Source organism: Nanorana parkeri, unplaced genomic scaffold (genome assembly GCF_000935625.1).
Source record: "Nanorana parkeri isolate BGI_ZX_2015 unplaced genomic scaffold, ASM93562v1 scaffold654, whole genome shotgun sequence".
Classification (NCBI taxonomy): Eukaryota; Metazoa; Chordata; class Amphibia; order Anura; family Dicroglossidae; genus Nanorana; species Nanorana parkeri.
The window spans coordinates 18,180-43,401 of NW_017306922.1; the positions used below are offsets into that span (position 1 = coordinate 18,180).

The 25,222-nt window shown below is 42.5% G+C and overlaps 1 protein-coding gene across 1 annotated transcript in view; it reads right to left on the bottom strand.

The window, feature by feature from the left end:
- Positions 1 to 25,222, bottom strand: part of LOC108792530 (uncharacterized protein C5orf42-like) — a gene marked incomplete at its 3' end in the record, with an annotated part of 75,205 nt that overhangs the window by 18,103 nt on the left and 31,880 nt on the right. The window contains exons 22-36 of the mRNA XM_018563325.1: positions 24,406 to 24,561; positions 23,478 to 23,586; positions 22,555 to 22,850; positions 20,758 to 21,612; positions 18,593 to 18,756; positions 15,813 to 15,959; positions 13,366 to 13,441; positions 13,190 to 13,266; positions 12,539 to 12,728; positions 11,993 to 12,301; positions 5,975 to 6,135; positions 2,890 to 3,010; positions 2,715 to 2,772; positions 739 to 870; positions 222 to 302 (exon numbers count right to left, since the gene is read on the bottom strand). Of these exons, the coding sequence (XP_018418827.1) occupies positions 222 to 302; positions 739 to 870; positions 2,715 to 2,772; positions 2,890 to 3,010; positions 5,975 to 6,135; positions 11,993 to 12,301; positions 12,539 to 12,728; positions 13,190 to 13,266; positions 13,366 to 13,441; positions 15,813 to 15,959; positions 18,593 to 18,756; positions 20,758 to 21,612; positions 22,555 to 22,850; positions 23,478 to 23,586; positions 24,406 to 24,561 (2,932 nt within the window). The remainder of the gene's footprint in view (positions 1 to 221; positions 303 to 738; positions 871 to 2,714; positions 2,773 to 2,889; positions 3,011 to 5,974; positions 6,136 to 11,992; positions 12,302 to 12,538; positions 12,729 to 13,189; positions 13,267 to 13,365; positions 13,442 to 15,812; positions 15,960 to 18,592; positions 18,757 to 20,757; positions 21,613 to 22,554; positions 22,851 to 23,477; positions 23,587 to 24,405; positions 24,562 to 25,222) is intronic.

Here is a 25,222-nt window from a genome sequence, read left to right on the forward strand (position 1 = left end):
GAGGGTTGCATACACATATATTCTTCAATATGACAATCCCCCTATATGGATAACAAAATAAATCTACAACTGATAATCTATATTAAAATGACAAATATGAAATTAGTCCTTACAATCAGAGGACAGAAGATGTTACAGTTTATATTCTATAAATTACAATATAAAGGGACACTGCAAAGGGCCAAACTAGCATGCAAATAAACAAAGCACATGGAGTAGACCTGCAGCAGGAGGAGATGCCACCACCGGACTGCTAGAAAATGCTTCATAGCTTGTCCCCATGTCCATTAAAGATTTGCCGGCTATAGTAAAGGATGAAAGGAGCAGGAGATAGGTCAGCATAGTAAGCAGTGATGGACAGGTTTAATAAGCAATATAGATCAATGTACTGAACACATCCACCACCAATGAATCCATTTATTTAAAGCGAATGTATAATCTTTTGGACAGCAATTGAAGAGTGCTTATAACCTACTCTACATATGGTCAATGGTTTGGTTCCATAGAGGAGAATGGATTAGGGTGGCATTTGAAGGTCTTTCTTACTACATACTTTATTGGAGATACGTGACCATTTACAAAATGAACGATTGTAATTCACGTGATCGACCGTTTGTCACCTGCTTTATGAGTGAGAGGTAACAGAGCGAGCGAGCGCTCTTCATCTGGATAATGAGGGGGGGGTTGGTCCATATAAATTGTCACCCGAATGTGACATTTAGGATTAAGCACACTTACCATAGTCTGTGCTGGTGCTCGCATTGTGAACCTCAGGTGGTCTTTTCGTTAGGGAAGCCAAATAGTGTAACTCTGCCATAGTGGGAAACAAAGGGCCCGGGATCTGATCTGTCAACTCTGATTCAAAGGTGCCTGAAAAAAATATCTTCACATCAGATATTGCATGCTACAAACATGCTGGGCATGCACCACTGTTAGCTGAATAGGCCACAAAGTGATGCAACAAACATTCTTTAGAGTGACCCCCGTGTTTCCCATGGAAGACAAAGCAAAAGGGTCACTAAACTCTCCCTTTCCCCAGCAACACTAACCATGTTTCCTCATCTCACTGCTGCTCTGTTCAACTGCCAGAAGCCAAGTGAAATAGCCAGTACTGCCTGGCAAAGGTGTGCAAACGACTCACTTTGTCTTTTCGGTGACAATGTGGATTCCTCAATTGGCTCGGCGTTGTCACATTGGCTGGGGAAGTAGAACATAGCCCTGTATGCAACTCATTTTGGATCTTACACAAGGCTCTCCTTCCCTAGTCCTAGCAACAGAACAGAGCAGGCCAGGAGCGAGTATATTTGCATATATGTTGCTGTGAAGGGGGTAGTTAAGTGACCCTTATGGGCAAAGAAAATAGTTGATTTAACCCCTTCATGACCAGTGGCGTATAGTGTATATCGCTTCTTTTCGATAGGGAAGCCAAATAGTGTAACTCTGCCCCATAGAACAGGTTCACAGGTTTTACTCATTGTAACCTCATCTTTTATATTTTATTTTTTTTAAATTGGTATTTTATTGTGTTTTGGGGCATTTAAGTGCATATTTCACTAAATGTCCTTTGATAAGGAGTTGCGTTAATATCAAGCAACATAAAAATTTGCAACTGCAACCATTTTATTATACTTAATGTTTGAAGTAATTTTAAGGCCCAAAATGTGGATTATAACATGTAAACAAAAGATGAAAAAAGGCCTCAGTTATGAAGGGGTTAATAAACCCTCAATTCCAGAATCACTATGACCACCTTGTATGAGAAGAAACTGTGACAGGGTTGGCGCAAGCTATTGCCATAGCAATATTTTTTTAGGATGATTTCAACCATGGAAATAGGAGAGGACCATTGTAAACAGTGTGCAACACAGGGGGCTTTCTGAAATATTTTGGATTTTAAAAAGTTACTTGGAGACTTTTTGGTGCTTTTTTTTTTTTGACCTTGTTACTTTGAATAATGACCGGTTCTGCTTTAAAAGTGATTTAGTAAGAAACGTGTTTAAACATATAGCAGTGTGCAGAGACAGAGGTACTTATATTCAACACATGATGGAGGAAAGAGCTAAAAGTTAGTGTGTTGCTGATCATTCACTATCCAATCAAAGGCTGGGACCATCCTTAAAGGAGAACTATGAGGTGAGTGAATATTACTCATCGTCATAGTTTGAGTCGACGTGTGACAATGAAACTATCACACGTCGGCTCAATAGATCGGGAAGTGAGCGAACACATACCGTCGCTCGCTCACTTCTCGATCATCTCCCTGCAGAGAGCCGTGACTGTCAGTGACCGCTCCCCGCAGGGATACCACCCTCACCCTCCAGTGCTAAGTGGAGAAACAGACGGAGGAGGGGGCGGGCGCAGCTGGCTCTGCCTCTAGATGTCATTCACACAGCTGGGTGGATCTCGACAGCATTGTCGAAATCCGTTCCGGCTGCGGCGGTCTCAGTATACTGCGAGCTGTAGCTTGCGATATACTGAGCTTTGGGTCACGGGAGGACGCTAGTATATGTTTCTCTTTAAACAAACTGTATTGCTTTAACTGCAGCAGAGGCAAATGAGGTCACAACCTGACAGCGGTGTATGGCAGGGATGTCTGCACTAGAAAACCAAGGAAAATCGAACATTTTTTGTCAGGTAAGGCGCTTACATATTTTAACTGTGAAAATAGCAGTGAGTCTTCTCCCTTAAAATGTTTTCGTAGAACTTTTACTTACCTAACGGAACTACAAATTCATTATCCTCCTTTAAATTCGGTTCATCATGAAGTACTTTCTAGAGATAAGAACAAATGTCTAGTTATTGCACAGATAATCCGTGTCATTACAACCCTCCAGGGGCGCTGTACAAAGTCAGTGATACATCATGGCCTAGAGATGGAAATGAACTTACCTCGTTTTGCACAACCTCATCAAAGTTATTTGGAGTGATGATGGAGATATCTGGACGAAAGGTAACAGATGTTTTCTTCTCCTTCTGCTCACCTTTATCTTTCTGACTGCGTCTCCTTTGTCTAAAATAGAAGATATGCTATTCAATTAATTGGTTGCTTTCTTACCCTCCCTTATAATTTGCGGAAAAGAGTTGACCTCTAGGCAAGCATTGCATTTTGGTAAATTAAAAGGAGAAGTAAAATATACTCTTTCCAATACTTAGAGCTGGCGTATGACACTGCAGCTGTCACATGCCAGCTTTATAGATCAAGAACTGAGCGACCGCAAACCGCTGATCACTCAGCTCACAATCTTCTCCCTGCAGAGAGCGGTAACTGTCAGTCATTGCTCCCCACAGAGATTCCGCCCTCCCCTCTATGATCTTCCAGCACTCATTGGAGGAACAGAAAAGGGGAGGAGGCAGGCACAGCTGGCTCTAGAGAGGCAGAGCAAGCTGTCAATCAGGCAGTGGGATGGATCCCAATAATATTGTCGGTAGGGATGTCCCGATACCACTTTTTCACGACCAAGTACAAGTACCTCCCCTCGTGTACTTGCCGATACCAATTACCGATACTTTTTCTTAAAGGGACAGGTGACATTTAAAAAAAACAAAACAATGCAGACTAATGATTTTAGGCCAATTTCTTTATGATTATGAAGAACTTTAATTTATGACTATTTTAGAACAATAAAACGCTTGTATTTTCTTTCACACAGCTGTTGTGAAACTACAAATTCAATCATGCATGTGCCTCAGGGATCATTTAACCTATTCATGTTAGCAGGGGAGAAATGTAACTCTATTACTGCAGTGTACTGGAAGTGTGTACTATGGATCATTTAACCTGGTACACACTTCCAGTACACTGCAGTAATAGTGTTACAATTATCCCTCTGCTAACATGAATAGGTTAAATGATCCATAATACAACTACATGTTATGTACAATAGATCATGATTTAACCTATTCATGTTAGCAGCGGAGAATTGTAACTCTATTGCTGTAGTATAGTGGAGGTGTGTGCTGTATATATGTACTACATATACGGTACACACTGCAGCAATAGATTTACAATTTTCCTCGACTAACATGAATGGGTTAAATGATCCGTAGTACAATTACATGTTATGTACTAGGCATCATTTAATCTATTCATATTAGCAGGGGATAATAGTAAATCTATTGCTACAGTGTGTACTCTATATGTAGTACATATAGAGTAAACACTGCAGACAATAATGTACTATTTTCCCCTGCTAATACAATAAATCGTTCTTATGAGGGACACCAGGCACTCACTCACTCACTGTTAGTTGCCTCGCTGGTGAGGTCGCGCTGTGCGGGAGAGCAGCGGCGAGTCGGCACTGGTCTGGTGGGAGGAGCTCCAGGTGGGGTCCTAATTTAGCTGGCCTGCGACTGCCCACAGGTCCTCTGGGCAGTCGCCGGTGTTCTGTCGACACTGAGAACTCATCGACCTTGCGAACCTCTGACGTCGCATCCGGGTACTGCCAGTAGGTCAGCTACACATAAGGACCTTCCGCTCATGCGAACCTTACACCTCCACACTGCACCTGCGTCCCTCACGGCCATTAACTTCTCCAACTACACACAGCTCCTGGCCAGTTCAACTACCATGCACTGCGCTTGCGTGCCCTTCTCGTCGTATAGTTCGCAAACTATACACTGCGCTTGAGCTGTGCATTTCAACTATTAAAATAAATACATAAATAAACTTATATATTAAATAAATCAACATGGTGAGTGGCAACGCATGCGAGGAAGGTCCTTATGTGAAGCTGACCTACTGGCAGTACCCGGATGCGACGTCGGAGGTACGCGCGGTCGATGAGTTCTCAGTGTCGACAGAACAGGACCAGCGCCGAAAGAGCTCCTCCCACCGGACCAGGGCCGGTGGGAGGAGCTTTGGCGCTATGTATCGGGGGCATGTATCGCAAGCTTCGACGCTATGTATCGGAGCATTTTGACAAGTACAAGTACTTGTCAAAATGCCCTGTATCGGTCCCGATTTCGATGCTAGCATCTGTATCGGGACATCCCTAATTGTCGGAATCTTTCCCAGCTGCAGCGCGGCTCTGCACTGTCATCAAAGACCAGACAGTAGCCTGCTATATGCTGACTTTGCATCACAGGAGAACATTAGTAAATGGATTCTTTTGGCCTGAAAGATGACTAATGCCAAAAAAAAAAAAAGGTCTGGCTTTAGTTCTCTTTTAACATTTAGAAATGGCAGATTGCTATGGTCTGAATATATAACTAAAACACAGTTTTTATTAGATCTAAAAAAGGTGTTTGAAGACATATACATAATTTCTTAGGACTGTACAGGCATTTTCCATAATCCAGTTACCAGCTGCTGTTAGTCTGCAGAGCAGCAGTACAGTGGCTGAGTGGATAGTAAGGTTGCACCAATACCGATGTCGAGCATTTGGACAAGTATGAGTACTCGCCCAAATGCTCCGATAAATACCCAGATACCGGAATGGCCGGTCAGAGGGAGATTCCCTTTGACAGACAGTGCCCGGGAGGGAGCATGGAGCCGGCTTTCCGGCCAATCAGGAAGCTGGGCAGCGGATTGACTAGGAAGCTGGCTTCATGCCACTTAGCGACACTGCGAGGCAGCCTGGCTTCTTGACCAATCAGGTAGCCGGGCGCAGTGGTACAGATATGGTAATGCAACAACAGCTCCAGTTTTTATTAATTCCCCCCAATATCTTTTAATGCGTCATAGAGTAGTGTAAATTCTGGACTAATCATAGGGGATTTACATTGGCAAGCAGTTGATAAACTACCTGTCACTGGCACAGACCAACACTGGCCAGTATGGAATCACCCTGGCAATATCTTTATTAAAAAGAGAAGCTTTAAACTGCCCATGTTGTTCCATTGTGCATGTACAGGATATTGAAGAATCCATTGTGAAATGTAGAATGAGGAACACAAGTCTCTCAAGACTCACTCCAGCATCTGACAACTTGTAGAAGGAATAGAACAGATACTTATTTTATATTTTGTTCTGTACCTTTTAATACTATCCTCAGAATTCCCCACTTCTTCAAAAGGCTGGATGTTTGCTTTCAGCAGCTGTATACTTCCTGGCTCTCCTTTTTGTGCGGCATCTCGTTCAAACGCAATCAAGTTCTGCAGGGGGATGAGCCTAGGAGCGGGACTGATCTGCAGATTCTGACAAAACATAACACACCATGTCTCACAGATCAGTCAAACAGGAGTGACAGGATTAACACCAGTGCTCTCCGCTACCTACACGTTTCATACCAGTAAAAATGTATATATTATATCTAATTAGCTTTCTTTATTCATATTCATGACTTGTTCTACTGTGGTCTTCAAGCTCCTCCCACCTGCTCACATTTTTCAGGGTTTGTTTTAGCAATTACAATATATCTGGCAGGCATGACAAGCAAAGAATGGCTCCTTCAAATGACATTAACCTGAATATAGCCCTGTCCATCATTAATGCATCACATAGTAGCTCAGAAAAGAAGCCGTGCATGCAGAGAAGTATAAAAACCGCCATTTTGTTTCTCTGTCACAAGAGCCACTGCTGATCTTTAAAAATGCTAGGTGCCTGGTTGTCTTTCTGGCTTCAATACTTTGGGTCACTGACCCAGAATAACAACTTCTGACTTTCACTGCCTTTCCTATTCTGCATATTTGTTCCAGGTCAACCATTCACAAAGTGGAACCCAGGGGCCAGCATAACAGCCAGACAACTAGCATTTTCAGAAGAAGATCAGCAACTGCAGCCAGTCTATATCTCTGACAGATTCACTTTAACTACCTTCTGTCCATGGCCGTTTGTGAACGGCCGGACGTCTGCTAGGAGCGGGAGGGCGTCTTAAGACGTCCTGCCCCTCCCCCCTCTCGTGTGCGGCACTCAGCAACTACGGGCAAAAGTACATATATAATGCAGTAAGTCAATAGAATAACAGCCTTTTCTCTGAGTCCCCCCATAACATAGCTTTATCATCACCTGCTGATCCAGCCAGTAAATGTGCTAATGGTCAACTTCTTTTAACAGACCAAGCTGTCCAGTAAAAGTGGCATATAGAGGGTTGAGACAAACCATTTAACACTGACAGTGGTGCTTACAATGGTCAGCTATTACGTATTTAGTTTAAACCTTTATTCCAAAAGGAAAAACATGGTATCTGTAACTGCTTAAGTGTTAGCACGGAGTTAAGCTTCAATTTGTTAGTCACTTATGTAAAGTCTATCTAAAACTTCTACTCCCTCTTACACTACCCTCTCTATTGTTTGACAATGCGGCGGACCAGCGTGGCTATGTTGCTCCTCTATAGATACAGTGGAATTACCCTAAGACAGGAAGTGTGTTACTGGCTGGATCACCAGGTGAACATAAAGTAAAAAAGAGAATAAAAACAGAAAACTAATGTAGGGCTGCAACCAACTAATCGATAATATTCTCATTATGGATTAGTTGGTTGGATCCCCTAGCTCTCTCCTCCACAATGGGAGGAGGGCACAGCAAGCAGTGGGTGGGTGCAATAGCCAGCATGCTATTGGCTATCGCAATTTAAAATGGCACCAGCCCACTACCTGCTGTATTCACATTCAGCTGCCGTCTGCGGACTGTTGCCACTGGCAGCGGTCATTCCCTGGTTGAAGCTATTCAAGAGCCATGTGCTTACAATTATTAAAAAAATTATTATAAAAAGGTGGGGAAAAAAGTCATTTTCGGTTTCAGCCTGACAAATTCTGCCGCGGGAGGTGCGTTGCAGTGCCATTCATTTCAATGGCACCCAAAACGCCCCTCCCACCCACAGTGTAATCGCCCGCACTGGAATGCACGGTACTGCAATGTTGCGCATACCAGGGCAATGCGATTGAAAACAATTGTGCATACAGTTTTATTCTGAAGTAAACATTGTTTGTAACACTGAATTTCTGTAATTTATTTTTATAGTAATATCAATATTTTATATTAAATCGAAAAAATAATCGGCCAATTAATCGATTAAGCCTGAATAGTTTCAGATTTTCTTTAGCTTGGTGCCCTACAAGATTGTCAGAACATGCTTGGCTGTTAGTACTCAAACTAAACTCCAGAATCACATGCTGGCCTATTAGTCAAATCATTAATTAGGTTATACTTAAGTAAGAAACAATAGAAGGTATAATTATCCAATTCTCCAAAGATTCAGAATTAGGAAGGAAATTCTTGTGGGGCTCACAGGTAATTTAGCCGATGGTCCAGGCAAAGTCTCCAGCAAAGCATCTCACATACCTTGTAGAATTACAAGAATGATCTTGTTTATAATTTACCTGAATCTGTTGGGGTAGACCGGCTTTTAGCAGAGTAAATCCAGCCATTGGTAGTCCCTTTGACTGGTTTGATGTCTCTGAATGAGGCGGCACCACTGATACAGTAAAGCTGGGACTTTGCATGGATGGGAGATACAATGCTGGGTTAGTACGAAGGCGTAGTAAGGGCATTCCTGCATTGTTTTGTGACACTTCCAGCAAACTTCCTTCAGGTCTCCATCTATTTTCCTTTGATTTGAATGGTTGGTTAACATAAATATTTGCCTTAAACAGGTTGCCAGCAGAATGTTTTAAGTGCCCTTTTATCACAGGTTGGGCCCATTTTATTGCTTCCTCTGTTCTTTTGCCAGCTTTATTGCTGGAACTGCTAAGATAAGATGGAGGCTGGTTTGGGTGACTGGATAATTGACAACTGGGGTCCTGTTTAAGAGCACTGGATGGCCCCCATGCCTCCCTAAGTGGAGGACGGTCTTTAAGTCTTGAGGAATGTTTAGCTTGTGATCCAGACAGTAAGTTTACTGGCATCAGAGTGGGCGCTGTGTTCAATGTAAGAAGTGGAAATCCATTGAAGTTACTCGATCCTGCAGGTGGCTGGAGATTCAGGGTCTTCTGTTGTGGTGACGCAGGTGTAATTAAAGGCAGGACTTGGTGAGGAGCAGTACTTAATAATCCCAAACTTGCCGGAATTCTTTCACTTTCATTAACCTGTCTGGATGGAATATTAATCTCGGGAGGTCTCTGTATACAAAAAACAAATTAGAACAGTGTCAGCTACAAAAATGTATTGTTAGTGAAATTTTGTTTTAGTTTTACAATATATACAGTATATTAAATAACTTGCCCATAATGTACTGGCTACACATCCCATGATGTCTAGAACAGAATGAGCACTCTCTTACACTGGTTGCATATCCATGCATTCAATGCTATTTCCATGTCCATATATTCTGTGATATTCCCATATCCATGCATTCAATGCTATTTCCATGTCCATATATTCTGTGATATTTCCATATCCATGCAGTCAATGCTATTTCTATATCCATACTTTCAGTGTTATTTCCATATCGATGTCCATATATTCAGTGATATTCCCATATCCATACATTCAGTGCCATTTCTCTATCTATACATTCAGTGATATTCCCATATCCATGCATTCAGTGCTATTTCTATAGCCATACACTCAGTGCCATTTCTATATCCATACATTTAGTGCTATTTCTATGTCCATACATTCAGTGCTATTTCTATGTTCATACATTCAGTGCTATTTCTATGTCCATACATTCAGTGCTATTTCTATATCCATACATTCAGTGCTATTTCTATGTCCATACATACAACGCTATTTCTAATGTAATAAAAAAAAACACGCACAAACATTCCATTTAACGGAACTGCTCACACTGACAGTGTAAAGTCTGAAATGCTGCATATTTTGGTGTGCTCATCTACATCATGCCACACAATTAAGTACAAATAAGTCGACACAATGCCTGTGCGAAACTGGGGGGCCATATGGACAGTGCAAGGGTACCTATCTAATTAAACAGATTATTACTAAATAATTTTCAGGATTCAGATCATTTTTTAACATTTGATCCCCACCAAACGATTACAGTCATGTCTCAGGAACACTCAGAACCTCCATTATTCAATAAATATATTAAAGTACAACTCAAGGTAAATTGTTTTTTTTTTAAAAAGTCCCCTTGCAGGTTTTTACAACCAAGTAATCAGCTTTGGCTGCAACATTCACCTGCTCTATGGAGCTGTCACCCACAGTAATTCCTTTACACCCCTAGATGTCCTCAGTAGTCTGCTGGGTGAAATCACTCATTAAATGCCCTTTGACTTTTTTTTGTTATGTTAACAGTACAGCTTCCCTATTTCCCAATACCGTATTAATATACCTCTTTGTCAAGAAGATCAAAGGAATCCATAGCTTCTGGGGCCAGGCCCACCACCAGCAACCCATAGCCTTGTGCACAAAAACTGCTCCCAGCATCTAGTCAAGTTTCCAGTGCTAAAGGCAGGATATTCCAGCCATTGGCCTGTAAGATCTCTGCCTCCTGTTGCGACTGACATCATTGGGGCACTGCTCATTGTAAAGTGTGCCACTGCTTCTGCTCACCACACTGAGACACCTCTCCTAGACACTGCTTCCACCCACCCCTTTCTGGTCCACCATTCTCTTCCTCCATCTCAATGCCTGCTGCTACAGGAAGCCTGGAGCTTAGGAAGATTTTAGAACAGAGAGGGTGCAGTTACAAGGCAGTCGGGGGTAAGTGAGAAATAAATAATTAAGGATTGCCTGAACAGGAAAAAACATAAGAAATGTTGGAAATGCAACAGCACAATGATTGTATTACTGACCGTAATTATGTATTTTGAGCTGTGGTGCAATGCTAGTCTATGTTAGTTTTCTATATGCATACTTATCTATGATATATACAGGAAGTTCTCTCTGTATGCTGTAAATATAATGTTCTTCTAAGTAAAACTTAATTCAGCATTCCTCAAGATCTTAGTGCTTCAACTAAACCCATACCCAGCAAGAAAGGCGTGTATTCATTGTGAAAGGTGCAATTCTAGTAGAAAAGGTGAACTTGGCCTTTAAAGCAGACCTGGCACTAGAATGCAAGGTCCAGCTCCCCATTCACAAATCACCTACTATTAGTTGGTGTAAAATCACACCACTAACACTTCCAGCTAATACAAAGCAGTGAATACCTTGCGAGAAGACGCTCTATGCAATGGACTGGAGTGTTTCCTCGCAAAATGTAGCCTGTTTCCAATCCCCAGGTATCTTCCTGGAAGGATGATCTTTGCCCAGAGACGTGAAAGACTTGGGTAATGCAAATATAATTCTTCTAACTTTTTTCTTTACAGGTACATTTTACACCTACTTACAGTAGCTGATCTGCAAAGAGGAAAGTGGCTGGAGCAATCTGAGTGGACCTTGCATTTTACTGAAAGATCCGCTTTAAGCTCTGATTAATGAGGACATCCTGTGCATGTACAAAATACAGCTGCTACAGGGATAACTGATAGGGATGTTCAGATACCAAGTACTGGACTGGGTACAAGTACATGTACAGATACTTTTCCAGCTCCAAGACTAGACAAAAATTAAAAAATTAGGAGGCAGCTGTCATTTTTAAGGAGCACACATAGGTCCTGGGATTTGTACATCTCTGTTTTATGTATGATATGTTTGTTATAAATATATATTAGGGATGCACCGTTTCCATTTATTTCCAAGTACAAGTACTCATACTTGTCCAAGTACTCACAGATACAAGTACTGATACATTTTTGTTTATTGACATGCGACAGTTTTTCTAAAACAGTCCAAACTAATAAATTCAGGACAGTGGTGGAGCACCAGAGCCAGGTACCAGCTGCAACCGCTACAACCCTGGTAGTTCTCGTGAAAATGCCAAGTATCGCCACTGGTATCTGAACATCCCTTATAACTGATAGACATATTGGGGGGAATTTATCATAACTGGAGCTGACAAAATCTGGAGCAACTGTGCATGACAACCAATCAGCTTCTCTCTTCAGTTTGTTCAGTTAAGATTTGCAAATGAAAGAGAGAAGCTGATTGGTTGCCATGCACAACTGCTCCAGATTGTGCCTGCTCCAGTTTTGATAAATTCCCTTCATTGTATGCAAACACAAAAAATGGCATTCTATGCCTGTATGGAGAAATGCATTAATGTACCTGCAGATTCTCTTTATTGCCTGAGCGATTTATAGGCTTTGTCTCAGCAGCTTCACCCGCTTCAATCTCCAATGCTTGCTGTATGTCAACCCTCTGTGTCTGTGGACGGGCATCATTCTGTGGAGCTGGTGGAATGAACTGAAGTGGAGCTGGTGGAATGAACTGAAGTGGAGCCTGTCCCACTGTAGGGTTGGCTACTAGGTTCCCTGTCATCTGTGCTGTGTGCTGCAAGACTTGCTGGATGGCTGGCAGGGCAGCAAAGGAAGACCCCACAACTTGCATCAAGCTCATGAAGTTGACTTGCTGAAGCTAAAAACAAACAAAACAAAAAACAAAATTTCAATTATAAATAAAAAACCAGGGACCCTCAGTGCTGCAAGGCAGAAGAGCTAACAACTTTGCCACAAGGCAAGGACATGTGGTACACATAAAGTGCATTTATATCCTTTGTGGCTATGGAGAAATATATTTAAGTGTACTGTTTGCCCTGATAATTTAGCATCTAGCAGTAGCAAAAGAAAACTGCCCAGGAGCCATAGATTTTACCTGAAGTAGTCGAAACATTTCATCTTGGAACAGCTGCCTGACGGCTTCTGAGGTGTTGGCAGGCTGAGTGCTTTGTCCTCCATTAGAAAATTCTGGCACGTTGGTAGAGGGAGCAGGAGGTAGAGGAACATTTGTGACACTGGGTGAAGGCTGTGGGAGTGGAGAGCCACTAGATATGGTGGGGTCACTGCTAAAACAAACCACACACAAACACAATCATTAAAACAAACCTGCAAATCAGGATTTCCGAAGTATCAAAACATGTACCTGTATAATCTTTGTACTTTCATTTGTACGCACTGCATGTGACCATTCTGAATTCATAAATACTGCATTTAGTTCTGGTGCGGTGTCCTAGTCAGTTGGCTTCTCTCTGTTGTTATAGCCCTTTAATCAAGCCTGGCATGTTTACTCACTGACTGTGTATCATCTCCACAGCAACTAATGCCGCCATTAATGAATCCACACGCTAACAGACCTCTTTCTGTTCCCTGTTTGTGTGCTTTAAGAAATGATGACATTTTACATTATGTGCAGACAAAACATGGGCTTCCTATAAATGTGTCATGAGAATACCGGCTCAGCTGTGTGCACATCTCCCCTACTGAATACATTCAGAGGCACACAAGGAATAACCAGAATTAAACTTACTGTAACTGTTGCGGTATTTCATCTACAGATGATTGTTCAGGATCCTCTGCATTTTCTTCCACTTCAGAGTATACATTCTGTACAATAGATGCGTCACATGTAATGAATCAGATTTGTAGTAATATCAGAGGTCACATTTAGTTTGGGTTACTTTCTGACTTGATTGATTTACATACCTCTGCTTGTGCTGGCACAGGACATATACTAACTGAGATTTTTGGGCTTCTCTGGGTGTCAGGCTGGTCATCTTGTGGGGAAAAAAATATAAAGAATTAGCCTGAAACTAACTGGAGTTACTGTTATCAACTAATGTCATTTTTTTTTACACTTTTCTCTTTTGTTATCTCTACCATGTCATAGCCTTAAAGACAATCTCCTGGCAAAAACAAAATGAACTCGTTTTGCAATAGGGCTACGCTCACACTGCAAGGGTGTGTACAATGTATTGGACGTGATGACTCACCAGACCTTAGACCCCTGGAGCAGAGGGAAAGAGAGGCTGCAGGGACCAGTCTAGCCATTAAGCAGGATCAAGGTTCGGGTGAGTATATATTTGCTATTTTAGTTCCTTAGACAAAACAAACACTTAAAAAGTGTCTCCGTTCCTGCAGAGTCAGCTGATCCCCCTAAGCACTGGTCCTGTCTTCCTGGTATAAAGTGCCTCCTTTCCTGCAGAGTCAGCTGGTCCCCTAGCACTGGTCCTGACTTCCTGGTATAAAGTGCCTCCTTTCCTGCAGAGTCAGCTGGTCCCCTAGCACTGGTCCTGACTTCCTGGTATAAAGTGCCTCCTTTCCTGCAGAATCAGCTCATCCCCTGAGCACTGGTCCTGACTTCCTGTTAAAAAGTGCCTCCTTTCCTGCAGAGTCACCTGGTCCCCTAGCACCGGTCCTGACTTCCTGTTATAAAGTGCCTCCTTTCCTGCAGAGTCAGCTGGTCCCCTGAGCACTGGTCCTGACTTCCTGTTATAAAGTGCCTCCTTTCTCAAGCATAGTGCTATGCAGTCACCCTTGTGTGTGGTAGTAAGCTGTGTGCGTCTCCACAGACACACAGACGGCAAATCAAGCGACTTCCCACCCCCTGGCCCCCTCTCCTCCTTCCTCCAAGCTAGTAGATGAGCAAACTAAAACTTGTTTTCAATAATGAATCCAGATCAAACAAATTTACATTGCCCAGCAAATCATTGCTTTACATTTTTGTCCAAACACTTACAATCATCAAGTTTCTGAACAGCTACTTCCAAGTCTCTCAGTTCTGCTTCCCTGAACTTCCAGTCCAGTACAAGATCACAAAGGACAGTGCAGACTCCAGCAACTGTTCATCTACTAGCTTGGAGAAGGGAGGATGGAGGAGAGCGGGCCATTTTTCCCCACTTCCTCCTATTCACTATTTCACAGCTTATCAATTAACTGTCTAAGGGCTCGTTCACACCAGATGCAGTGCATTCCGGCCCGAACGCACTGCATTGCACTGGGGCCGGCTCACTATGTTGTGGGGCAGGAGGGGGCGTGACGGTCCATTGAAGTGGATGGCACCGTAGCCACGCCCTCCAACCGCAATGCGCTCGGCTGCACGGGATCACAAGGCACATTATGCCTGCGGTCCGGTCAAAATAGTGCTTGCAGCATTTTGATCGGACCAGACCGCAGGCATAATGTTCCTACAGGGCTACAGTGCCATTCACTTCAATGGACCGCCATGCCCCCTCCTGTCCCACAAAATATTGAGCTGGCCGCAATGCGATGCAGTGCGTTCTGGCCAGAACGCACTGCATCTGGTGCGAACAAGCACTAAAGGCACATAAAAAGAAAGCCAGAGTTCTACACGTTGCAGTTTATAATAAACAGCTCAGCTGTAAAGCTGCACACATTTTGCCCAATTGTAACTCACTGTTAGGCATCGGTGTGTGATTACAGCATTGAGCAAAGGACTAGCAGATAATGGGTCTGTTCACATAGCAGTGTCCCCTTTGAAAAGTGTATGGTCAGTTTGTAGAGTGAATGTGCTTATTTTAAATCCCCAATTATGTACAAGGTTATTTAAAAAAAAGAGATCTACTAGCACAGGACTTTTCAATTGAAGTGGCACAGCTTCATCTTCATCACCGAGCTCAGTGAACATTCACTTGCTATGTGATCACTTTCCATTCCTTTAGTAAATCAACTACAGTGTGTATGACATGTAGTCACTTCCTTCAGCCACTTCCAGTGGTCTATTTCATTCTAGGAGTGCGCACAAACAAACAATGATATTGTCATTTCTGTTCTTCCCAACCTGTCTTTTGCACCCTTTCCTTGGCATACCCCATGTCTCCTATACCACTTTGTCACTCATCTTGCTAAGATACGATTATTCTGATTTAAGTAGCCACTAGTTTTACCAAACAACAAATATATTCCTAAAGAGAAATACAATTTTGCTTAACAAGTATAAAGAACAATTAAGGGCACTATTATTCTTTTTCCCATGCCAGGGAGTTTGTGAGACAAATGTGGCCTCACCCACTCAGGGAGTACATATCATAAGAAGAAAAACTGCCATTTACCATTGTCAGAATGTTCCATATGACAAAAACTATTCAATGCCTTCTCCGCCTCAGCATCAATGCATCATACATAGTGAGTTCTCACCTTCTGTTTCTGAAGGGACAGGGATTTGCTCCATGGGATATTCCGACAGGACAGATGTGTCATCCACAGACTTATCCTGTGAAGTTACAGATTGCCTTTCCGGGCTCATGTCAGGGCTCACCATACTTTCTATTGACGATGCTCTAATTAATAGACATAATGGATGAGATATAAATTGCTTGCAATTATGGATGCACCAATAAAAAAACAATTCAAAGTACCGATACTTTTCCTCAAGTACTCGCCAATACCAATGACCTACTTTTCTTTTAGCGTTATATGACAGTTTTTTTCTAAAACTATACAGACTAACGATTTTAGGACAGTGGTGAAGTGCCAGGGACTGGAAGTTCGGCCACTGACTCCAAGCTGTAGACGTAATAAAAATCTCAGCAATACATTATACAACTATGCAGAATACCACCAGCTATAGAGTTGTACAAATCCCAGGGATACATTATACAGCAATACCAAAATGGCAACAGGCTAAAGAGGACTACAAATCCCATCAATGCAGAATAATATGAAGCTACAGTGCTGCTGTGGGGTGCCGACCTTATGGCTCCAGAGGAGGGTGCCAGGTAGCTGTGTGGGGTCTCAGGTGGGCTGGGCGGGGTCTGTGGTGGGCTGTGTGGACTCTCTGGTGGCTGTGCAGGTTCTTTGGTGGGCTGTGCGGACTCTCAAGTGGCTATGTGTGGTCTATGGTGGGCTGTGTGGGGTTAATGGTAGGTTGTGCAGGTTCTATGGTGGGCTGTATGGGCACTATGGTGGGCTGTGTGGAATCTCAGGTGGCTGTGCAGGTTCTTTGGTGGGCTGTGCAGGCCCTCAGGTGGACTGTGCAGGCTCTCAGGTAGGCTATGCGGGGTCTATTGTGGGCTGTGCAGACTCTCAAGTGGTTATGCATGCTCTATGCTGGGCTGTGTGGGGTTAATGGTGGGCTGAGCGGTCTTGCCCGGTCGGTCTCGGCAGGTGCAGGCAGCGTGGAGGAGGAGGAGATTTGGGCCGGCACTGTAAACAAGTGCCCCCATTCACAGAAAGGCTGCCGGGATCTTGCTGGGGACCTCGGCAGCCTTTCTGTGAAGTCTTTAGGGCCTGTTTATAGAGCTGGCTTCATTTTAAAAATGTAAAGCGCCGGTATCAGCACTTTGTATTGGGGGAATTTTCACGAGTCCGAGCAATCAGTCTGTCCAGGGACTTTACTGACTTGTCTCACTATGATAGATCATTGTAATTTAGGGGTTTGGAGTAAAATTGGGCAAACGAGACTGCCTTGTAGGAAAGAGTTGGGTGACTCCTGGACTGAAGAGTCTGGGATCAGAGAGTTTAAAGTTTTTTTCTGGGGAAGACATATCTGAAGGTTCATGTCAGTGGAAAAGTGGCAGCAGAGTTCGTGAGCTAGGGGCACCTGGGTGAACAAGACTGTCCCCCTGTGTCTAGAATCAGACATGGTGCTTCATATGCATCTGCGGGTACCGACAAAACCCAACTGCTGAGGGTCAGGTGGCTGGAGGTTACCAGAATCACTGCAGCCATAAAATAGGTACAGACTGAAGATGGAAGTACCACATGACTCTTTGCAAAGCAGAAGCAGCAATGGGGAGATGCTTCCTCTGTGATGAATGACAGGAAACAACATTCCACATGACGTTCTCCTTTCATGGTGGGAAGCAGCTGAGAGTGGAGAAATTAACTGATCTATTAACAAGGTAGCTTCTGGTGCTAAACCCCCTATTCACAAAGTGAGTCATCAGGAATAGGGCAAGGATTGAGGCAATGCAACTCTAGACCTGCAAATTGTTCTGCTGCCAACTTTTAACAGAGATCTGGAAAGTGTGTTACGCGGAACCCAGTATCCGAAGATCCCTTCCAGGCTATGGCTGGAAGCATGGCAAAATAAAACTACCATCCTGACAGTACCAAACCATTCTGGCATAAAAGCTGGGACGTCCTGCCTGTTTAGCGCGTTCCCAACATTACAGAAACAAACGTTCTTCCTTGCTCACATACCAGAGCATGCACAGTGCACTCTCCATCTTCCTGCTTGCTGCTGCTGAGCTACATATATATACTGTAACAATATATATATTATATACATACATATATATTTCAAGTACACTCTGTTGTGTAAACTGTACTAATATATGACATTTTAATATTAATATATTTAAAGTGATGTTCTGACTCAAATTATTATCATTTACATCAGTCGGTTTACATGTTCTGCAGCTACAAACTGCATGCAGTAAAATGGTACCACATCACAGCAGAAGGCACTTACGGTGCCTGTGAAACTAGCAGACTAAAGTTTGCAGGTACAGGAGGAGACAAAAGTCTACAATGAAGTACTCCCAGGAGTGCTGAGAAGTTGCCATGGCAAGGTGAACAGCGGGCCAACAGAGCGAAAAGCAGGTATACATCTATCAGGTCTGATTCCCATACAAAGACAACTACAGTCCATATTAGGATCTACATAACATTTTTTAATTGAGAAAATTTGAGAAAGAAAGATGAATTTAATATTCACAGTTTCAAGTTCAGGTAAACTAGACCTAACATTAGATCAGAAAGAGAGCATGTCCAGAATGGAAATAATTATTTAAATTTACGAGCCAGAATGTACCACTAATCTTTCCAGTAAATGAAAAGATTACACCAGATTCGTTGTTCTGTGCAATGCTTTTACTGTTTCAAAAGATTTAGTAAAGTTCTCCATGTAGTATAAGTGTTTAGTGACAGCAGCTTTGGAGTAATGCGGGAAATCTAACAAAACACTCACCTGGAGCTGTGTTCTTCTAACAGTTCTGGATCCTCCTCATGTACAACACTAAGGGACCCTCTTTCTGATAAAGAATCTTCACCCTCCACCGAGAGTTCCCTCTGTAAGCTAGGTTTCACTGCATGGGGGACAATGGGAGCTACAATGTACTGTCTTGGGGGAACCTTAAAAGAATACATGTAATTATGTAATTGCACAATAAAAAACAATTTCTTGTAGTCAGAAGGTTTTTCACATACCTTCTTCAAAATCTTTAAGGTCTGTAGTAAAAGAAACAACAGCTTCAAAATGTATAAAGTTAAAAAACACTTGAGATACAATGTACCCACAACCACTGCAGCTGCCCATTAAAGATAAATGGATGGCCGGGACTTGACACTTCCTTGCAGCTCTGGGGTCCTGCTTAGGATACACTACTATGCTCATTCAACTATAGGGACCACCTCCCCCTTGGTCTAGTCACTGTCAACTGAGGAAACCTGCCTGCCAAATGACTACACCTGGAATGTACATGGCGGAATGTACATACACCTAGACGGCACTTCACCCCGTGTATTGCAAAAAGAAGGTACTTGTACTTTTTTTCTGCGATTGCCGCACAGATGTCACCCAATTGAAATCAATGGGGCCACGCGGCAATCGCTGTCTCCATTGTGCAAGACCGCAAGACACCCAGGAATGCGCGTCCCGGGTGTTGTGCTATGTAGTGCAGGTGTGAACCTAGCCTAAGAGTCTCTTAACTTGTAAAAGCAGCAAACTGTGACTGCTCACGGGTAAGCTCATCAGTAAAAGATTGGAGTGACTTAGAATTAGTATCTGTGGCTGACAGCTCAGTAGCCACTAATGCTGCGGGCAAATCAGATGTTGAATCTGCTGGAAAGGGTGCAAGAGAACAGCATCAGCAAATAAATGGGTGATTTTGAGCATAAAGTCTGTTGATATTGGTATCATTAGCTGGCACAGTACAATATGACTGCACTAGATAGCCACAAATAAGAAAAAAAGACCACTTGGAGCTGTTTAGAGAATAGTCTGGATTGAAGAGAAAAAAAGTTGCCAAAAAAAGAAAAAAAAAAAAGCACAGTTTGAGGGTTTAAAACAGCAGGCTGAAGAAAAGATGCACATCCTCCTAGGATACTATCAAAAAACTAAGATATACTGCTAGTAAGAGAGGTTGTACACTGGTCTGGCCTACAATTTTTTTGTTTACCAGTGTTCAATCTTCTTGTAGGTGGCAGTATATTCCAGCAAAGGTGTAAGATTGTGACCCTAAATTTTAAAGGTTTAAAGCGACATTAAAGTCACTTTTTTCCCATTCTAATTCTGCTTTTAATAATTACCTTATGTGATACCTCTTGATGCGATCATCTTCTTCCTGCCACTCGTTTCCAGCAGTCCTTTCAACACTGGCAGCAGTTTCTGATCCAACGCAGACTGCTGTCTCTTCCTGTCCCATGGCGTCTGCCCGGCGTGCACGCTCACAGCTGTGTGCACTGAATTCAACTGAGTTTCTTCTCCCCACCAGTAATATGGACTGTGCATGCGCCCACCCACATAATCCTCCTGCACAGCCGTTCTGATCTGTGTTCTGTAGCCGGGAGGGAGCAGCGCAAACACAATTATTTTATATTTGCCCACTTTTTTTTATGTTGTGGCATATATCTATTGCTTGCTAGCAGTAGATATATGCAAAAAACTTAGACTTTAATTCTACTTTAAGACTTCCTGTGTTTTTTAAGAGATGAGATAAATTCCATTTTTTTAAAAGGCATTTGACATGCCAGCTTGCCTTGAAATGCCTGTTTATCAATATGGAGTGGAAAAAACTAAAGGTTTTAGATGGACTTTAACCCCTATCAAGTAAACCTTCCCCTACTACAGATATGGACACTGCCATTGATTACTTATTTCTGAAAATGCTAGGCTGACAAATCCTCTGACTTTAGTGCATTGATATATTGACCAAGCAAAACTATCCATACAAAGACAGTCCTCACTTACATAATTATTCTGGATTAGTGACTCACAGCAATACAAAAGATGATCAGCACAAGAGCAATAAAGCATTTGTAGAATAAGAAGTCAGCAGTAACAGTTCCCATGTTTCTCCTTCAGAAAAAAATCTTATTACATATACAAGTTCCCCCTTAAATGTGAGCACTTACCAAGTATGGTTTTTCCAGCAGCCATACAGATGTGAGAATAGCAGCAGATGAGGTCTTGACACGTATCGTGGTATTGAACCTAACATGGCACAATTCTGCTTTGCCTGTACACCAGAACAACCTGCGGTCAGACCAACGGATCATCCATTCCACCAGCTTGACTTCATTGCTGTATTTGGCCTGAAGCTCAGCTCCGAGCTCTTCACTTGGTGTGCAGTGTTTGTCCTGAATGAGGCTGTAGCTGTACTGATCAAATGTGTATCCAGAAAAAGTCAAATTACAGTCATCTTCATGGCATTTTTGCGCTTTTTGATCTTGTAAGCCAAACAAGCCATTTTTGACGGATTGTGGTCTAACCTTATGAAAGTATTTCTCAGCCGAGGACACTGGCTTCCCCAGCACCACCGTTGAACACAAAACGGGAGTTGGCTCTGTAGTGTTTTGAGTCTGAGTGAATGTGCCTTCCACAGCAGATTCATTCGGGGGTTCCACATGAACTATGTAGCAGGAACCAGCTCTAAAAACGCTTTTTATCTCAGGCCGTCCCAGTTTGCGTTTTAGGGTTGTATGAACATCAAATGCAAGAGAGTTGAGCTCACGTTCTCGAAGATGCGGAGCGAAGGAAGTGAGAAAAGGAACCCCTGGCTCAGTGCTATGAAGCAAGTCCCTCTCCAGAAGATAGCTAAGAAATAGATCCAGGAAGTTGGTGTACTCTTCATCATCACACTCAAATTCCCAAGTGCCAACCTTAGGCAGAGCGGGTTCATTCTCAATGGGCATCTCATTTCCCTCTTTAGTTTTTTCTCTAATGACTTTGTTTGGCATTCCACTAAGCACAGGCTTACTGAATGGGGTGTGCCACCCTGTCCTGCAATATAGGATGAACACACAATTAAAACAAAAAGATAATCCAACCAAAGGAAAATAAACACTCCAGCCAAAAACGAAAAAGAGACAAGGGCATCAAGAAACAGCAACGTTGACTCTCTGACACCTGCTGACAGCACATGCGGCTCCCTTCCTCTTCTTCCAGACACACCACAGTGTCTGGCTGTTCACTGTGAAGTCTCCAGCACTCCATGAGTGTTAGCAGGGAACAGGTTGACTTTTCTCTGACTGTACTGAGCATCTGAAGTTACTACTGATAGTGTGCAGGCACATACAGATTCAGGGGTTGGATGCTTCACAGGCAAGAGCCAGTCACCTTGGGGATGGCATGGCCATTGCGAAACCTACTGAAGCGCCTTTAAACACTTTATGTAAATGAGCAGCTTGAAAAGTGTTATTTGATGATTGTATCTCTTAGATCTGAAGTGTGGAAGCTGTGCCCAAAAAAGCAGTTGAGGGAAAATAACTAGTCATTAGTATTGCATATATACTCAAAAAGCTAATCTTTTCCCCACACTCCCCTCCTAGTCCAATCAGTTATGACATGAACATTACCAACTCTGCAGCTACACATCACAAAGGGGGTGGAAAATGTCCCTGCCGCAACAGATGCAAAAAAAAAAATGACAATTTTCCGCACGAGGATGTCAGGGTTAATTGCTCAACAAAATAATTTGAAAATAAAGATGGTTCAGTGTGGATAAGCTATTAAATGACTTTACCCCTATGTTTGAAACTTTCTCTGGGGAGCTCCAAATTCTTCCCACTGGCTCCTAAACTAAGTGGACCTAGAATGCACTATTAAACAGCAGACTATGCTCGAGGTGGGACTGATAAGAATGATTTTATTTTCTCTGTAAAGTGCCCTGGAATGTAAATGCTATATATGAGTAAAATAAATTAAGAGATGATAGAAGTATATCGCGAGTACCTGTCTTCTACAGCATTGTTAAAGAAAGTATCAGACAAGGTGTCTGTGTCGCTGTAAATCCTGCCAAGGTCAGTAAGAGTGCTCCTGCTGAGGCTGGTACCCAGCGAGTACTTGTCATAACAGTGTGACTCATCCTCCATGTTCTCATCCAGAGGCGGTTCCCAAACATGCATCTCCATAGGGCCGATGTTCCTCTGTACACGTTTGAGAGCTTTCACACGTACCCTCTGCACATTATGGGTAACAACAGACATCATCTCTTCCCCTTCCAGTCCTGTGGGAAGAACAGGAATTTCATAATAACATAACATCTTGCAAGGCAGCATTTGGTTGTTTTGAAAGTGACCCTGTCACCTAACTAAAACAGCAGAAACGCTGTACCTGTAAAGAAGGTGAATACTTACCTCTCCTACTGCCTGTAACAATGAACACAGATCCAATGAAGAGAAATGGTTTCTTATGAAACCAACACTTCTGGAAGTGTAAACCTTTTAATCTGACCTTTTACCCCCGCCACAGTTCCTTCCCACTGACCCCAAGCACACTACTGTGTCCTATTGGGGCACTGGGGTCACCAAAAGGAACAAGTGAATGCGGCAGGGGACAAAGGAGATCGACTTTTACAGGAGTGTCGGTTTCAGATGAAACTTCACCGGAAGCTAGAAGCCACAGTTCCTGATTCACATGACTCAAAGTATTAAAGCCATTAGGTTAGCATGATAGCAAGGAACAAGCAGGATATCAGCAAATTGTCCTTTTTCAGTAGCAAGTTAAGATTCTATCCTGCTGCAATCTGTTTAATTCATAGTCCCCACTGAACACAAAGACATTGCTATTTTTTAATTAATCTCTTTCTGTGTTTACGAGGAAAAGAACTTCTGCTTGTAGAAGTGTAAACTACCTTTAATAACAGAGTGCCGTAGGCGTTGTTGGACAGAATGGAATTTCTCCCTTAATGGAACACGGACATCGTCGGGATGGGGAAATGCCTTCACCATGAACTCTGCAACCTGTAAGAAGCAAAGGCAGCTAAATCAATACAATACTATTCATGTGCTGCACACTCCAGTAGGAAGCTGGTGCTTCCTACTTTCTCAAATATAAAAGGGTTTAAATTTTTTTGTAAAGCCTTTTAAATTTCTTTCTTTATTATTGTCAGGACTTAAAAACTAAAAAGTGTTATCCTTTCCTTACTAAATTAGGTAAAGTTCTGTACATGATTTCCTTTTTTGCAATGTCAGTTATCATTCAGGACACATTGTCCTGGGTCTAGCCCCTTGTTTTAGGTTTACACAGTACTACAGTACTGATATACAGAAGGTCAGCAAAATTTTAAGACAAATCTGAAATTGAGAAAACAGTATGTAAAAGTGAGGGAAGAGTGAAAAACCTTTGTGTATCTGTACTTCTTGGACCTAGAAGAAAGGGGTAGCCCCTCAAAAACTTGGCGTATAAAATTATCAGTAAGTACAAAAAAACAAAAAGGAATAAAAGTACAGAAGTCAACGGCACTAATATGGCTAAAATAACCTTACACTTGAAACCAGAAAGAGAGGGAGATTGAAAGAGAGAGCAAGTGTTGGAGATCTAAAGATCGATAGGGAGAAACAGAGTAATAAAGAGATAGAGAATGAGAGATAGAAATCTTTAGCAATAGAAAGAGACAGAAACAGTGATAGAGAGAGAGTGTGTGAGACAGAATTTCACTTGGTGCAATGCAATAACATGCTGGACATTACTCAGTTTGCCAATTCCTAGATTCAGAATATTCTTATAAAAGTGTCTTATTTGTCCCAGTTGCCATTTATTTCATTGTAGCATATGTCTACCTTTTTCACAGGAGGAAGCTCGCTGATCAGGCTCAGGATAATATCTTGTATCAACTCCTCGCAGTTTGTAACTCGAGTGAATGGCAGCATTCTACAGGCCCATTCCAGAGCTTCAAAACAATGCTCAGTCACACAAGAGTCATACTCCTCTGAGCTCTGGTGGAAAAAGGAGGAAGATGCGATTTTTTTATTAATGACATAACAAATGGAGCTTACCAAATAATATTGCTGCCACAATCACCAGAAAGTCACCAAGTAGCAACAATCAAGATCCAGAAGTGTGCAGACAATCTACTTCAAAGCTTCTTTAGGGCTACTTGCGATCTCTGTTAAAACTACATCCCAAGTAGTGTAGTTACAGGGATCTCTGCACATAGTAAAAGTAGCCACACACTGCAAACCTTTGGCCAGCATTCCTCAATCAGCTGATCGAAGCAGCCTGTTGGAAAATCTTCGAACCAACAGAGCCAGCAGTATTCCGACAGTGGCCCGTGGCTGCTGTCCGAATACAATGTATACAGCAAGAGATTCCTCATTCAATGCTTGTAAGTTTTGGAGGAATCTGTCATATTTTCTTCATTCAGCCCGTAGGTTAAAAGAAGAGAATATTCCAGTGTATGGCCAGCTTAACATGGAGGTAATATCCCCAGTATTTCTTTAGATGTTTATGTATTCTAGGCTAGGTGGCTGCTTGCTAAGATGGCATTAGCAAATCTAAGCAGATACTTGAAAACATTTTTTCTCTTGTTAGTCAGCTCCCAGTATTGTGTAAAGGTAATAGACCCCTAATGTCACGTTAAAGAGAACCTGTCCCCGC